This window comes from Paramormyrops kingsleyae, chromosome 2 (genome assembly GCF_048594095.1).
Source record: "Paramormyrops kingsleyae isolate MSU_618 chromosome 2, PKINGS_0.4, whole genome shotgun sequence".
In the NCBI taxonomy this organism is placed as follows: Eukaryota; Metazoa; Chordata; class Actinopteri; order Osteoglossiformes; family Mormyridae; genus Paramormyrops; species Paramormyrops kingsleyae.
This window is the reverse complement of record NC_132798.1, coordinates 17,624,925-17,638,001: the sequence shown is the minus strand read 5'-3', so window position 1 is coordinate 17,638,001 and position 13,077 is coordinate 17,624,925. Positions and strand designations below refer to the sequence as shown.

Genomic DNA, 13,077 nt, shown 5'->3' with positions numbered 1-13,077 from the left:
CTAACAGGGATCGAAGGTAGCATGGTGGCGCAGTGGTCAGCACTGTCGGCTAACACTGCTGGGCTCTGGCTTTCCATGTGTAGAGCCTGCATGTTCTCTTCGTATCGTTGTGAGGTTTCCTCTGGGTCGTCTGGTGGAGTTGCCAAATTGTCCATAAAGCTGTCTGTGTGAGTGAATGGTGTTCGTCAATCCCATAGTGCCTATAGTGACCCTGCGCAGGACAAGTGTGGATAAATGGTAACAATAATGACTGTCATTGAATGCAGGGACAATGTCACTGGTTCAACGAGATTGGAGAAGCCACATGACTAAGTGAGGTTTGACAGACAAGTTCTGGCTGCATGCATTAATATAATACTGTCTCGCTGAAATTATATTAGATTCTGCTCCTCATACAGCTGGATATTTCTCTGAAGCAGTAACTGGGACACGGGATATGAACTCATGACCATTAAGTTTAAAGTCTGTTTCTTTGACAACAATGCAACCTGCAGCATTACCTTGATCTATGTTTACAATCTTCCCAGTTTTGACCAAGCACATTCCATTCTTGCAAACTCAGGGAAATTACAGCTTAACATGTGGTTTCTTTGGATCTGCCTTTGTTATGTAATGAATCATCTCTTGAGGATTCTGGTGTTTTCCAAATAGGGGATTTTTTTCAGGTTGCCATTGTCAAGCGCACAGGGATTTTTTAACCTATCCTGGGGAAAATAAATCTATCTAGATAAGTAGTGGGTTGGACAAGCCATGTCTTCAGTGATGAAAGCCAGCAGGGAACATACTGTAGTATATATGAGATCATTAAAAAGCGTAAATAATATGAGTCAGTTGGGCCAGTAAAAATTTCTTAATTTATTGTTTAAATATTAAAGGTCAAAGTGTATATAGGACATGCTGAGAATGGTATTTTATGGCTTGAAATAACATCGGTAGGTACGTTTTATATGAATGCATATCAAAGACTGAGCAAAGCTTTGCATTACACATCCTAAGCAAGTAATGTAATACAACACAAAAAACAGATACACCAAAAGAAGAAGAAACGAAAAGGCGGGGATGTTAAACACAGTGCTGATGATATGCTGTGGTGCAGTTTTTTTTTTTTTGTGTTAGACACATTTTCAAAGCAGAACCTGCAGAAATGCCGGCTTGCCTGGGTGCACGGACAATGTGATACTAGCGGAAAGTGTCCACGTGCCCCCATTGGTGTGAGACCTGTGGGCACAACACATCGCACCTCAATGGAGCCAAGAGTCGAGCGCCCAGCAGCCTGATAAAAGATCAAGCGAGAAACTTCACTGGCATGGCTGGTGCAGAAAACCATTCTGCCACATATGTCCACAACACCTTTGCTCATATTCCAGCCTCTGCAGACTTCCACTGGCTCTTAATGCAATTGACCACCCCAAAGCAGGTTAAAATGGATGACAGTGTTTTGGCACTATATTTTTTTAGATGATGAAATTGTACAATAAATGAGCCATTCCCTGAATGTTTTTTCAGCTCTTGTGAGGACACTGTCGTAACATTGATATTCATTGATACACACAGAGAGGCCTGGTTCCTGGTCCCAGCCGACCTCAGATCCCATGATGTTGACCACTTCACAGGGGGTGATACGATATGGGGGGGGGGGGGGGGTTGACACAGAAAGCCATGCATTATAAACACTTTGTCACGCTTGTGATAGTTGTGTTGATAATGTCAAAGCTGGTTTCTCACCCTGAAGGTCAGTGCCAATATGGTAATCGTAGTCATAAATTACAGGGGGATGGGGAGGGGGTTGCAGTAATTCCATCCTAATAATAAAAACTGGTGAATAGAACCCCCTGGTCCCTTTAAATGGGTGGAGACCTCAGCCCCCCAGTGTTCAACCCGAAGTTACACCCTTGGTGGTAATATCCATGTAATAAAAACAGACCATCAGCTCATTTACTCACACATCAGTGAGGCTTTAACTGGGCAAGAATTTCTACTGATCTGACCATAAAGTCTCAGGACTATGATGAGTAAGTTCCTGAGCATTCATAAACAGTGACATCAGCAATTTGAATGTTTTATTTTACTCTTCTGTTTGACTTCAAAAGATGAATTACATCCTAAACCAGGTCACGCACTTGACATATCAAAATGTAACTGGTCCATTGAAAATGCTCACTGGGAATTGTTTTGGTGTAGATTACCAGTAAACACGATTAACAGTAAGTTATCAGATTGCAGATTTACCCTTTTAATTTCCAGGAAAAGAGATAGAGGACTTTTTTGGCTTAGGGTGGAGGGCCCGGGTCGAGTGTCCCAAAAGGATCATAGCACTACATGTATCATAATCTTCGTCTTAAGATTCATTAAAGTATGAGCTTTTCCTTAAGCCTTTCATACCTGACGCAGCACATTATCTATGTAGATAGAGTCATCATACCAAGTTGTTAATCTTGAAGAGCTCTCTAAATTGGCCTTGACCTAGATATTGATGACAGACAGAGCTAGAAATGCTGCCTCTGTTTTAAAATAGTATTTTAGCTTAATATATTAAGCGACATGGTCTAGTCTGGTTAGTTCATGGTTTTTGAACATTGTCTACTCAAGAGGAGAAGGAGGAGGTAAGGACCGCGCACTGATTACAGCGCCCACCACATGACAAACCAGCTCAGGGATGAGGACTGTCACCACTGAAAGCCAGTGTGAAGGCCTCGATGAAGAGCTCAGCAGTGCAAGTATGTGTATGCTATGTTCCAGTAAGCTGTTACATGATGCTGTGTAACTCCTGATTTCATTGCAGTTTTACTGCACTGCAGGAGGCCTGCTGTGGACCATGGGTGATGTCCATGGTCTAAACACGTCAGTCCGTACAGTGAGTGGACCAGCACTACAGCAGCCTAAGGCAGTCACAGCTTTCTCGTCAAACAGAGCAGCTCTGAAAGAAGGGAAATTGTGTCATTTCATAATAAAGCAGATACTAGGACAGACAGGAAGAAACAGCAACATTGTAGCAGCAGTAACTTTACTGTGGGCCCCCGTGGTATTGTCCAGTGGAGGGGGGGGGGGGGGGGGGGGGGCTTGCTTAATTTTGGTATCAATAGTTTAAGTAGGTTTTTGTAGGCTTCAATGCGATTTTTGAAAGAAAGAACAACCAAGAAAGAAGATTAATGAATAAAAGTTAACGTTTTACATCAACTACACCTTCATAATGCCTTTATAATGCATACATAGAACATTCAGTGCACCTTCATAATGCCTTTATAATGCATACGTAGAACATACAGTGTGTCACGCCCACAGTGCTACGATAGCAGACGCCTCCTACTATCAATTAGCAGACGGAACTTAAACCTGTATTGTAGGTATTGTTGCGATGCACTTACTGAGCGGTCTGACTTCGTTTTCTCTCCCCAGTTGCGGTCTATCATCCTTGCCCTTCCCGAACCTCCTGTGTCTCCTGCCAGCACTCCTGCCCTTCCACCCCTCCCGTGATATCCCTCGTGTCCTTGCCTGTGTTAGTTGTCCACGTCTTCGGCTTGATCTCCTGGCCTACCGACCCCTGGCTTCCCATCTCCTGACCACGACTTCTGAATACGCTTTGGCTTTCAGTGACCTGATTCTACAGCTATTGGCAATGACCCAGACCTGGCTCTCGACTACTCTTTGTGTTCCTCCCAATAAACTTGGTTGCCTGGATTCTGGTGTTCGTGTCTTGGTGGACAGGACACAGTACACCTTCATAATGCCTTTATAATGCATACGTAGAACACTCAGTGCACCTTCATAATGCCTTTATAATGCATACATAGAACATTCAGTGCAACTTCATAATGGCTTTATAATACACACATAGAACATTCAGTGCACCTTAAAAATGCATTCATAAGCAGCATGTAAGTATACCATAACATCCTAACATAGTTTCCCTAATGGGCACTGTGTGTTCGGAAATGTCAGTGCTCTGGGATAGAAGCTGCTCTTCAGCCAAGGCATGTAGAGGTCTGTAGCGCTCACTGGGAGGCAGAGGAGTGAAGACAAGATGGACTGGGCCTCTGCGGATCTTCATGTCTTTGCGGCAGTAGCCTGTCCTATAGATTTCTGCCAGTGATGGAAGCTGTGAGCCAGTGATGGGCCGTTTTGATAATGTGCTGCAGGGTCCATTACAAAATTGCCCTGAAGATCGGTGGCTCACAGCTGCCAGCACACCTGAACCAGATAACAAAGCAATTCAGAATACAAAATACCTGGTACGTGCGTGCTGGCAGCTGGGAGAGAGCAAAACTGTGGACTGTCTGGGGTCCCCGAAGACTGGGTTCAGAAACACTGATTTGAAAGACAGTTAAATAAGCAGTGGTGTGCTACTGACTCCTACTTGCCACTCTCTTAGAAAACAGAATTTTGTTTTGTTGAAAACATAACTTTTATATTATGTAATTATACAATAATAAACGATGGACCTTGAACAGTTTTTTTTCTTTCAGTTCAGAGTTACGATAAAACATTAACCCATAGAAGGGGGGGGGGGCGTCCCATTTCTTCAGAGCATAAACTCAAAAGGGGCAGCGGGTTTTCTGCATTTTCGTACCAGCACGTAGACTTCAAGATGCCTCTCGAGCTGTTTCTTGACCTGTATTCCCAGCCGTGTCGATCCGTATACATATTCGCTAAAATAAATAAAATACCCTTTGAATTCAGGAAAGTCGACCTCGCCGCAGGTATGGAACCGAACTTTATAATGTTTATTAACTATATATATTACTTATATAATCATGGAGGCTAGTCGAAATCAAGGTACTTCGCTGTCATTTTCCTTGTAGATATTAAAGTGCGCAGTGTATTTTAATAGCAAAAAAGAAAGAAAACGTATGCAAATATTATAGGCTTACATGAGTAAACTGAGTACAATGTATTCTGGGTGATTAATATTATTTAAAAACTTAAGATATTATGATTTGTTGTACTTGGTGATATCTTGCAGCTCAAACACGAGCGGCACAAATGATAATTCACAAACAAGAAGATGGCAAGACATCAGGAGAAAAATGCAAACACCGAGACCAAAGGACAAAGACGAGAGCGGGGATACGCAAACAGAAAAATCAATCACGATACAAAGTACGAAGATACAGTGGTACCTCAGTTCGCGAACTCATTAGAACTCTAATTTCTTAAAAGTCGAACCAGCCAGTTCAAAAATAAATTACCTAGAACTCGATCTGAATCTCAGAAGTCAAACCGTGAATGCCGACCTAAGATAACTTGTATGCGCCGGGAAATGAGTCACGCAGCACGTCTCTCAGCGGAAACAAAGGGTAATGCTTCAGTCTCAGCCTCGCATTCGCTGTGATAGCATCCTGCATGTTTATACTAGCTGAATACCAATATTTAGACAGTAAAAATACATTTAGACAATGATAGACAGTAACAGTAATTATTATTATATAATAAAATACATTTTAAAATAAAGATTTCTTATGAATATTTTTTATATTAATAATAAACCATTAATACATTTAATTATAATAATATTGTCCTGCTGAGACAAAGGCGCAGACGTCAGTGTATCGGGGAATACGGGGTTTAATTACAGGTAAGACAGGCAAAACGCAGACTGACAATACAATGACCGAACTGGGAAAAAGAAAAGAAAAGCGGACTAAATACAGAGGACTAATGACAACAGCCAGAAACAGCTGATCACACGGAGATTCCACACGGGGTTAACGAGGGGGCCTGGTACGCGGAAGGAGCGGACTATCGGGGCAGGACACATTGTTTTTTTTAACTTTACACATTGTTTGGATACATTTATTTTCTTACTTTACAAATTACTATTTTGATAAATGTGCTTAGATGTGTTTAGTACAGTATATGCTCTTCTTGTTTTATCCAGTTCATTTTGTGTTTAAATGCTAAAAAAAACATATTTAGGTGTAATTTTTGGGGCCGGGAACCAATTAATTGGTATTCCATTATTTCTTATGGGGAAAATTCGATCACAACTCAAACATTTTAGGATTCGATCCGGAGTTCTGAACGGATTAAATTCGAGTTCTGAGGTACCACTGTACTAGGAAAAAGCAGCAGCAGCGAGTCTCTGACTTACTTATGAAGTCCGTAGCCAGTTTAGTCGGGAACTCTTATATGCAGCAACAGTGCCCCCTGTTGGGCTGATTGATTCATGACAAAGTCATGTCAGGTACTGTTCGTTTGGATGGGCCAAATATACATAAGGTTCTGAAGGAGTTCATTAGGCACCTAGGCTGAGTGCACCTAGGCTGAGCTTCCAGTGAATGCCCAGTAGTCATGTGGACAGGTACTAAAATAACTGCCCAAGAAATGTCTACTGAAGGAAGCCTATAGATAGGGGTGCTAGACACCCCATGAAAATTATTTCTGGTTATGGGCCTGATACCCAGTAACAAGTGTTAGCATTAGGGCTATTAGTACAAGAGCTAAACCTCTTCTTTCAGAAAAAAAAGGAACCTGATAAGACAGCTATCCAAATGTACCGCCGATTTGTCTCGTACCAGGACAGCCGTACAGGGATCTGAACCATTTTATATCCTTGCTTGTGTATATGTTAAACAAAGGGATCATAATGTCGGCCTGTTGATTTTTGTCATTTTAAGCTCTTACCATAAATGTGTCGTCTGTTCGTTAGGTGAACAGTATGGAGAGGAGTTTGGGAAGATCAGCGTTTTGAGGAAGGTCCCAGTTATGCGAGATGGAGACTTCATCTTAACAGAGAGGTATACATATTATTCATGTGATCATTTTTGCTTTTAAACAGTCTCTTGCTGGTGTGGGTGGCACAGTGGGGCAGTGGTTAGCACTGTTGCCTCACACGTCTGGGAACTTGGTTCGAGATTCTGCCAGGGTTCTGTGAGTGTGGAATTTGCATGTTTTTCCTGTGGGGTTTCCTCTAGGTACACCAGTTCCCCTCCTAGTCTGAAAACATACAGAGGCTAGCTGAAGTTACCAAATTGCCTGTGTGAGTGTGCCCAGCAATGGGTTGGTGCCCCATCTTGGGTTGTTCCCATTTGCTCTGCACCCCCTGTGACTCTTAACAGGACAAGTGGTTTCAGAAAATGGATACATACCTGTTTCAAGAGTGCAATGGAATAGCCACTATTTGAAGTGATACAACCAGGAGTCTGTGTCTTATGGTGTTCTTCACTTTGTATGAGGACCTTGGAGAAGCTGTTAATGGTTGTGATGCTGTTGTGGCGTAGTGTGGCAATCCTGCAGTACATGGTTCAGATGTTCAGTACCCCAGACCACTGGTACCCTGCTGATGTGCAGAAGCAAGCCCGGGTGAATGAGTACTTCTCCTGGCAGCACACAGCCATTCGTAGCCACGCTTCTAAGGTCTTCTGGTTCAGAGTAAGCCACTCCGTCTCTAAGGGAGCACTCATCCCAGTCTCTTTTTGTATGTTCTGTGCTACTTCATAATAACAGGAAGCTTTGTTGCTCATACCGCAGTTACAGTGGTGAAACGCAATTGAATCAAAATTATCATGTAATAAAAGTCAGCCTCCCTTCTTCCTGCAATCAGACCACAACTGAAGTATAGTACTTTATATTTATACTTATATACAGTATTACTTTATATTTCAGTGCACTGCTTAATATTTCGTAAGTTAAAATTGCTGGAATTTCACCATAGAAGGAAAAAAAGTACATTATTGTTCAGGAAATGAGGTAGGTTTTGTTGTGGATCAGTTCAATGACACAGAAAAGGCAGGTAGCTTTAACTGAGACTGTATCGATTTGTGGTGAATTAAGGCCCAGAAAATAGCAGTAGTGTAACATAAAATGGTATTTCTCATGTTAGAGTTGGAAATTGATGACATGTTGCTTTAACAGTGCATGGTTCCCATCCTTACTGGTGCAGAAGTACCCAAGGAAAAGATGGATTCGGCACTGGAGGACCTTAGCTCAACCCTGAACATTTTCGAGAAAAAGTTCCTCCGGGACCAACACTTCATTATTGGAGATCGGATTTCATTGGCTGACCTAGTGGCCATTACAGAGATGATGCAGGTACGTTGATTTACATGTATTTTTTTTTTAGCAGTTCAAGTGAGACAGGTGATACATCAGAGACATACAGCTGTCAAGGAACCAACTTTAGTACAAGTGATGCTAGACTGAGCTTCTAGTGAATAACCTGTGTAAGACTGTTATGGGAACAGAAGCTACACAAAACATCATGGGCTCCCACATCAGAAAAGCTCTTAAAGTAAATCACACCAGGAGAGCACAGTAGGACAATATATATTGTGAACTTTGAGATAAATATGAAATAAATATTACTAAATTTTGTTTAAGGTTGGCCATATTCCAAATATGAAAAGAAGTTTTGGTAGCTGCAATTTTACTATTGAAGGAAATATAGTACTTTTAATAATTCTTGTGCATACAGCAGGTATGTCAAATGCACACAAATAAGCATATATCGCAAAACAAAATGCAAGGACAATACACAGTGCAGATAAATTACCAGTGCAAACAAATTATATTATGTTCATTATATATTATGTCTTTAAATGGCAATTTGTATTTGTGCTGGAGTCTTGTTCTCATTGTCAGCCTTTGAGTTTAAGTGGTGACCTTCCCTACTCTGTCTTTCTCTCAGCCTGTGGGTGCAGGCCTGGATGTTTTCAAGGACAGACCCAGACTGAGCGCTTGGAGGGACCGTGTGAAGCAGGAGCTGGGGGTGGCTGCGTTCCACGAGGCCCATGAGGTCATCATGAATGCGGCCAGCCTGCCACAGACGATAGAGAACAAGGGAATGCTGGAGTTCCTCAAACCGCGGCTCCAGAAGCTGTTCAACTGACAGCTGACTGCATTTCTCTCTGCTTGTATAGGTCAGGGTTGTTATCGCTAACAAAAACTAAAATTCAAACTAGAATAAAAAACCATAACCAAATGAAAATTATAAATGTTGCTTCTGAATCTGAAATAAACATTAAATACTTTCCACTGTAGTTTTTAATATTGTTTAGGTAAAGTTATACTTTATCTTTAATGAGGTTTAATAATACCTGGAACATGTTTTACCCATTTTGAGGACATTAGTACATAATGTGTGCTGTGTATTCGTGTAGGATTCTCCAAAGATCAGACACATAAAATAATTCTACCACTTTCAGTCTATCCCTAGAAATAAAATGGCTAAAAAGAAATTGCCAGGATCTGTCCCTGCTGGTCCAGTTGTCACTGGCCATCCTGTCTGTTCCTAATGTTCCCAAGCCTAGTGTGTCCCTGCATGGATTACCTTACATTAATCTACGTTAAATTTCATCTGCCAGTCGTTAATTAAATCTGTGCTGCTAGTTCAGTATCTGCTACACCACCCACCTTGGTGTCATCTGCAAATTTAACCAGTTTACTGTATGTATTGGTGTCAATATCATTAATGTAAATTAGGAACAATAGAGGTCCTAAGTACCTTAGTATGAATGCAGGCCCACTGTGACATTGTGCCTCTAATAACTTCTCGCTGCTTCCTGTCTGTTAACCAGTTTTCGATCCAAGCTGCTACAGTTCCTAAAATCTCTGCAGCTTTGAGCTTAAGCAAGAGCCGTTTATGGGGGACAACATCAAAGACCTTCTGGAAATCTTAGATCACATTCTAGGCCTTTTTGTGATCAATTTCTCTTGTAGCATACCTATTTCCCCATTGTGAGATTCATAGTTTTTAGCTAATATGGCTTCCACCTAGCTCTCTTTATTAGTGTATTTAGGGGCTTGCCTTTGCCCTATTCATCCGGCGGTCATTGTAGATATTAGTGCTGTGCACGTGTAGCTGTAGAGGCATGTTAGTGTTTGCAGATCCCAGTTAGCGTTCTTTGTAACTGTTTTCCTTACTATTGTCCAGTTTTTGGTTTAGCCCTTATTCTTTCTAGTTTTATTAGTCTTCACCTCTCGTGGTCCTTTTGTTAGTGGTGTAGTGTGTGTAATAAAGTCCCCCTACAGCTTTTGAAAAGAGTTGTGTATGGATCATCATGCCACTGTCCATGCATGACAGAAATTAAAATATATGAAAACTAAACAAAAATATTCTATATTTAAAATAAAAACTAAAGCAACCACACTTTTCAAATGAAAACTGAATTTAATGAAATCTAAACACTAATATAGGTCCTGGTGTAATAGAAATAATAGCCTTAATGATACACTATATGGACAAAAGTCAAGTTCTTCCATACCAAGACATTTTGGGCAATTCTATGCTTCCAACTTTATGGTAACAGTTTGGGGAAGGCCCTTTGCTGTTCCAGCATGACTGTGCCACAGTGCACAAAGCAAGATACATAAAGAAATGGTTGGGTGAGTTTGGTGTGGAAGAACCTGACTGAGCTGCAAAGGGGGTACCAGCTCCATATTGGTGCCTATGGACTTAGACTGGGATGTCATAAGAGTTCCTGTAGGTCTAATAGCCAGTTGTCCCAATACGTTTGTTCATATAGTGCAATTGCTGCTTTATTTCATATATTATTTTGTGTCCGGTATAACGCATAAAGTAATTTGGCTAAACTACAAGCAACCATAGATAGCATTCATACAAATATAACAAATATTTTTCCACCATCTGCTATGTATTGTCACTTGCTTTGTATTATTACAAAAGATTCTAATTTAGTGCCTGATTTATCAAATTTTTGTCTAAGTATAAAACATTTTTCCCTGGTAGGGATTACAATGTGTATATTTAACTTAAATTTTGAGGGGACACAAATAATACAGTCAAATTGTACTTATAAAGATATGTCCCCACAATGAAAAACTTTGCTTCTATCATTATTATTGTAGCATGGAGACTGCGTCATTATGGTTATTTTCAAAGTTTTTCCTCAGGTTCAATGACAAAGCAGATTTCTCTTCAAAACTATTTATTGCATTGTTTATGTTGTTTACAGTCAAGCCATCAACATACAATAAAATTTAAACGACTGTTTAAATGCATAATATGAACTGTAGGGTGACTTGTTGACACTTGGTTCGGGTGAAGTAGAAACGCTGCGGGCAGTCGGTCAGGACTGTGAATGTATACTGAACTTAATAGGAAGAGTCAGACACCATTGACTAGTCATTAGTTGGTTTACTTGCAGGGGAATTATGCGTAGAACCCAGGAATATTGGTACATGCGCAGAACATCTGTGAGTGTGGTTCTAAAATGAATACAAACTTAAATTAAACACTACAATCAACATAATAAGGATTATGCTCTCACCTAATGAACCCAGTGCAATACATCCCATAATACAATCAATCAATCTTACGCACTTTAACATACTTATTTAGCGGCTGCACATCGCTACTGGTAACATAAAAGGCAAATAACATATATATCCGGTTAAATGCAACACACTCGTGAATTAAATGGAATACCAATATAAACATGAATAACTTAAACTAAGTATTAATGAAATCAGGGAATTACAATTAAATCCCGCTTCCACAACTTAGGGAAGTAATGCAGTTATCGGTAAGTGCACAAGTAACTCATGTAAATTGTCTGTAATGCAACACTTACTTGTATATCCACGCACACTCTCAAACATAACAAAAGGGAGCTATCGGCTGAGAAGTTAATCAACTAAAAAACCAAACTATACGCGCTGCCTCCCTTGTTCCCAGCTGCCTGTATCCTGACTTTGCCCTCTTCCGGTCATACGTCTTACGAACGCACGTTACCAGTCCTCGTATGTGTCAAAACCATGTTTTGTTTGGGTGATTTTCTGTGTAGATCCAATGTGACGAGTGCATGTTGTGGACACACGTGAAATGCACAGACCTCACAGAATAGGAAATTGACACCATCAGTAACCCAAACAAAACATGGTTTTGTATATGTTGTACATAATATGTAAAAACTAACATTGTGAATTTTATTAAGTTATTGTTTTATTGTTTATTAATAATTGTAATTTGTTAAATATTATGTTACTGTTCTATTTGATGTAATGTTTAAACTACACTAATAGTTCATTGTAATAAAATGATGTTCAACTTTCAACATAACATTTTTGAACTTTCACAACCCAGAGAAGTTCATGTATCATTGTTGTAATGTCTGTTGTGTCAAGGAGCACACATGGACTTCAGAGATGTTCATCACAACTGAATTTCCATGTACTGTTGTGCTTATTTCATGTCATAGGATTTCAGTCATTACTATTATAAATATTTCATAACTCCTGAAATATGACTTTTGAAAACTTTCACAAATCAGGGTGAGTCCTTCTGGGTTAGATGAAGGTGTGAAAGTTTTGATTTGGTCAGTCAGAGGTCATCTTGGTCCTTTTTAGGGCCTTTAAATTCACCTAGGTTGAGACCTTGATCCGCCATAAATACTACTGTACTTTAATCAGTCATAACTCATGAAATATGACTTGTGAAAACTTTCACAAATCAGGGTGAGTCCTTCTAGGATAGATGAAGGTGTGAAAGTTTTGATTTGGTCAGTCAGAGGTCATCTTGGTAATTATTAGGGCCTTTAATCAGTCATAACTCTTAAAATATGACTTGTGAAAGCTTTAACAAATCGATGTCAGTGTCTGAGGGGTATATGAAGATGTGAAAGGTCTTTGTTTGACCATCACAAGTCATCTTGATCAGTTTTAACCAGTTTAAATGCATGTATGATTAATGGAATTATTAAAATGTGTGTATTTGGGCTATACTGTTGGTCCACCTTAAGAACTATCTGTCCGGTCCTCCTTAAAACGCGCGTTTTTCAATGTGTTTCTTATGGGTTTACACGCGATATATGGACTAATTATCAGTTGTGAAATTTTTCACAAATCAGGATGTTTAATATGAGACGCTTTTTGAGTCATGAGGACGTCTGGTTTTGACGTGAGAAGCTAATGAAAATAACTGGTCAAAATACATTAAAGGCTGTTTTTACGCAATGTATTTATATTTTCTGAATTCACACAACAGGACTATCACAAGGAGCCATAATTCGTATTTTTTCGTGCATATATAAGGTTTTTATGGCCGTTTGCAACGTGAAAAACGAACCGCAAACTAACTTTACCAACGTATAAAACGTTGCATGAGAAACGGCTTTGGCGTGT

General features: G+C 40.1%; 1 protein-coding gene across 1 annotated transcript; it reads left to right on the top strand.

Annotated features, from left to right (window-relative positions):
• The first annotated feature begins 4,523 nt into the window (after positions 1-4,523).
• Positions 4,524-8,966, top strand: gstt1a (glutathione S-transferase theta 1a). The gene is made up of 5 exons (XM_023840776.2): positions 4,524-4,697; positions 6,647-6,734; positions 7,218-7,368; positions 7,852-8,028; positions 8,624-8,966. Exons 1-5 carry the CDS (start codon positions 4,586-4,588, stop codon positions 8,822-8,824), a joined length of 729 nt encoding a protein of 242 aa, XP_023696544.1. The 5' UTR covers positions 4,524-4,585; the 3' UTR covers positions 8,825-8,966.
• Positions 8,967-13,077: the final 4,111 nt, after the last annotated feature.

Excerpts from the sequence above, each read along its gene's own strand:
- gstt1a (XM_023840776.2), top strand. The coding sequence starts at position 4,586 with ATGCCTCTCGAGCTGTTTCTTGACCTGTATTCCCAGCCGTGTCGATCC. Across the intron at positions 6,735-7,217 it reads GACTTCATCTTAACAGAGAG|TGTGGCAATCCTGCAGTACA; the intron begins GTATACATATTA and ends GTTGTGGCGTAG. Across the intron at positions 8,029-8,623 it reads CCATTACAGAGATGATGCAG|CCTGTGGGTGCAGGCCTGGA; the intron begins GTACGTTGATTT and ends TCTTTCTCTCAG.